This window comes from Anarrhichthys ocellatus, unplaced genomic scaffold (assembly GCF_004355925.1).
Source record: "Anarrhichthys ocellatus isolate YVR2014 unplaced genomic scaffold, GSC_Weel_1.0 scaffold10, whole genome shotgun sequence".
Taxonomy (NCBI): Eukaryota; Metazoa; Chordata; class Actinopteri; order Perciformes; family Anarhichadidae; genus Anarrhichthys; species Anarrhichthys ocellatus.
In genome coordinates, this window is record NW_022280040.1 from 6,953,836 (window position 1) to 6,957,090 (window position 3,255).

At 43.2% G+C, this 3,255-nt stretch overlaps 1 protein-coding gene across 1 annotated transcript in view; it reads left to right on the forward strand.

The window, feature by feature from the left end:
* Positions 1–3,255, forward strand: part of pou6f2 (POU class 6 homeobox 2) — a 63,276-nt gene that overhangs the window by 31,632 nt on the left and 28,389 nt on the right. Inside the window, exon 4 of the mRNA XM_031850560.1 lies at positions 1,375–1,703. Coding sequence (XP_031706420.1) covers positions 1,375–1,703 — 329 coding nt within the window. The remainder of the gene's footprint in view (positions 1–1,374; positions 1,704–3,255) is intronic.

Sequence of the window (3,255 nt, forward strand, 5' to 3'; positions counted from 1 at the left end):
TATGTATATATATATATATATATGTATATATATATGTATATATATATGTATATGTATATATGTGTATATGTATGTATGTGTATATGTATATATGTGTATATGTATATATGTATATGTATGTGTATATGTATATATATATATATGTATATATATACTGTACATGCAATGTGTCAAATTTAACAAAATCTGTCATAAGGGAATTTCAATGCACTTTTTTTTTTATATATATTTGGAGAAAATGGGTTTCATTAAAGTAGTTTAGAGAGAAAAATTGTTGCTTTTGTGCAATTATATCAGTTAGTCGGTGAAGTCCAGTCAGAGATCAACACACAGATCAGACTCTTGTTCCCTCCGAGCTCGTGTCCTCTTTCAATCCTGAGAAAATCCTGTTGTGATCTGTTTCTGTTATCCTTTTGTTTTCTTTACAAAGCCGTAACATCACAGAGTCAAAGGCAACAGATTAACTGCGTGTCTCATTCCCTTTGCATTTAGCGTGACCTATGAATCACTTTTTTGTGTCACTGTATACATTCATTGTTTTGTATAGAATATAGTTTCTTTTAAGGATGTGAAGGCCGTTAAGAGCTTTCTGAATGTGAGCAGATGTATAAAAACAATTTTCTATCCGTCATATCTGTGAGCTTTGTCCTTTATTCTATTGAAAGAGCTGTGACGGTCAGCTTAGCTGTTGTTTTTTAGCCCAATTCTCCACGTATAGTATTACTGCTGATACCTTTAGTAGACATTATTTGTTGTCTATCTTATATTTGAGGTGGATTCTGGATCCTTGGGAGTATTTGCATGCTGGTGTGGCTGCAGACTGGCTCAGCCTGAGTGCTAAGCTGCATAAAAATGTATAAGCATTTAAATGTAGAAATTAAGTTCTAATGGCGCTCCATTATTGGATCCAATTAGTTAATGGGTTTATTTCTGAAGTCCTCCAGTGAAGATGGATGTCTCTTTCTTATGAGATTTGAAGCCATTAAACCAAAGATTCTGACATTCTCCAAGTGACAATGAAGACTCTTGGCTCCAGAGAGAGCAATTATATCAGTCAGGCTTGATAGCTTTGTCCTCCAACTATCTAAATTAAATTCACTGACTCTATCATGCAGCCTAAAAACCCTGGAGGACCTTGTTGTGGCTCCATGCAATTTGCATCTACCTCTCACTGTTCATGCTATACATCCCACACCTCCATGTGTCCAGTGTTTCTATCTGAGGTGTGAGCATATTCTTCAAATAATGAGGGCTCGCTGTTTATGTGCTAAAACACATGTTGTCCGTCCCACTTTGATTTGCGTTTTGTTGCTCTCTATATGGAGAGTTCAGGTCAAAGACGAATCAAACGACTCGCTGTTCTTTCATCAACAGCTACCTCATCACTGAGCTCCCAGCTCCAACACCTGCAGCAGCTCCAACAGATGCAGCACCACCACCAGCAGCAGCAGCAGCAGCAACAACAACATCAGCAGCAGCAACAGCAGCAACACCATCACCAACAGACCCTCGCCCACACCCAGAACCAGCTGTCATCCCAGCATCACATGACCCCGCCCAGCCAGCAGCAGACCTCTGTCCCGTCTCCGGGCTCTACCTGCTCCTCCACCTCCGGACAGACGCAGCTCTCCCCGCCGCACCGGCCAAACCAGTCGCCGGCCCGCAGCCTTCCTTCACCCGTCACCCCACCCATGTCTTTGCCGGTGAGTCCACGAGCTTCACCAATCGTTCTTAGTCTAAGGTCACATGAGGCTGTAGCTACATATCACCGCATAGTTATCATATCAGATATTCATACACCAAGTTTCTTTTTCGGACTTTCACAAGTATACTTTTCTAGAAGATTTATAAAGTTGTGATTTTTTCAATATTGAATAATGACCAAGAAACAGTATTCAATGTGGATTCATTGTTTACTTCTGACTAATATCTGGTTCAATTCATCCAATATGTCAGTATCAGCACTATTATCGACCGGTATCGAAGATTGGTGCTTCGCTTTTGCATGATCTCAACTCTCGCCATTGTACGCAGATACCCAGTCGCAGGGACACAATAAATATATTATATCACAAGGAGCATACCCAGCTAATTAGTTACTACACATTCTATTTGTAATTTCTGTACTCCTCCACTGAAAGAACTGATGCTTATAAGCAGCACGATGCTCGATTCTCCGTCAGCACTTGATCTTTATCATGTGGCAGCGTTTGAATGGAGGCTGGCAGCTCTTCTGTCTGTGTGGAGCTATTAGAATATGCATCTCGTTGCCGAAGCTTTGACGCATTTGAGAACATCAAGCCTCACAACCAGACAAGAAGCCCGACTCAGATCCTACTACGGCAGATTCAGGAGGGATCCTGAGGTTATCCAACCTTGGACTTTTCTGGCTGTAATCTCTCCCTTAATCTTCGCTGCTCTTCCTACTCAACCTCCTTTTTAGTCACTTTGTCCGTCCATCGATCTCTGCCCTTCTGTCCGTTTGGCTGTCACTGTGTGACGATAATAACCTATTTTATATCCCTGTGGTTTCATTTCTGGTGGAGACTGGCCAGGGTCGCCTTTCTGTCCCTGGTCACATTCATCAGCGTCAGACCCTTATTGGGTTGTGGTGCAACCTTCTTTATGGCCAGGATGAGTTGGGCTATTTGTTTCTCCCTTGCAGCCCTCTCCGGCCCTGTCACGGCCTAGTGAGACTCAGCAGGAAAAACAGCCTCTGGATTTAATGGGCTCCAAAGGCTAGCCGCTACATTGCACCAAACACACTGTCCAGTCTGACTGTGGATACAAGGGCTACTGACCAACATACTGATTCACACATTAAGCTTGAACCAGGCAACGCACAAAGACCTCAGATAACAGATACACTATAATCAGACCATCCTACTTATAAGTCTCTGATTTATGAGGAAAACAATACTTTGTTAGATTCCCTGGAATCTACGCTCTCCCTCTCTGACTCACAAAGGCAGCCGGGTTGCTTTAGAACAGCTCCCTGCATCGATAAGGCTGAAACCCTTAGCGTTATACAGATTGTCTTCCTCTAAAAGAAGCAGTGAGGATGATTATGATGACTGAGGACAGACCTCCCTTGAGGGGGGCCAAAGGGGCCACATCAGGTATCATTAAGATATTGCCTCATCAAATAGGATTATGAAGTGTGCGTGCGTGCGTGCGTGTGTGTGTGCGTGCGTGCGTGCGTGCGTGTGTGCGTGCGTGCGTGCGTGCGTGCGTGCGTGCGTGCGTGCGTGCGTG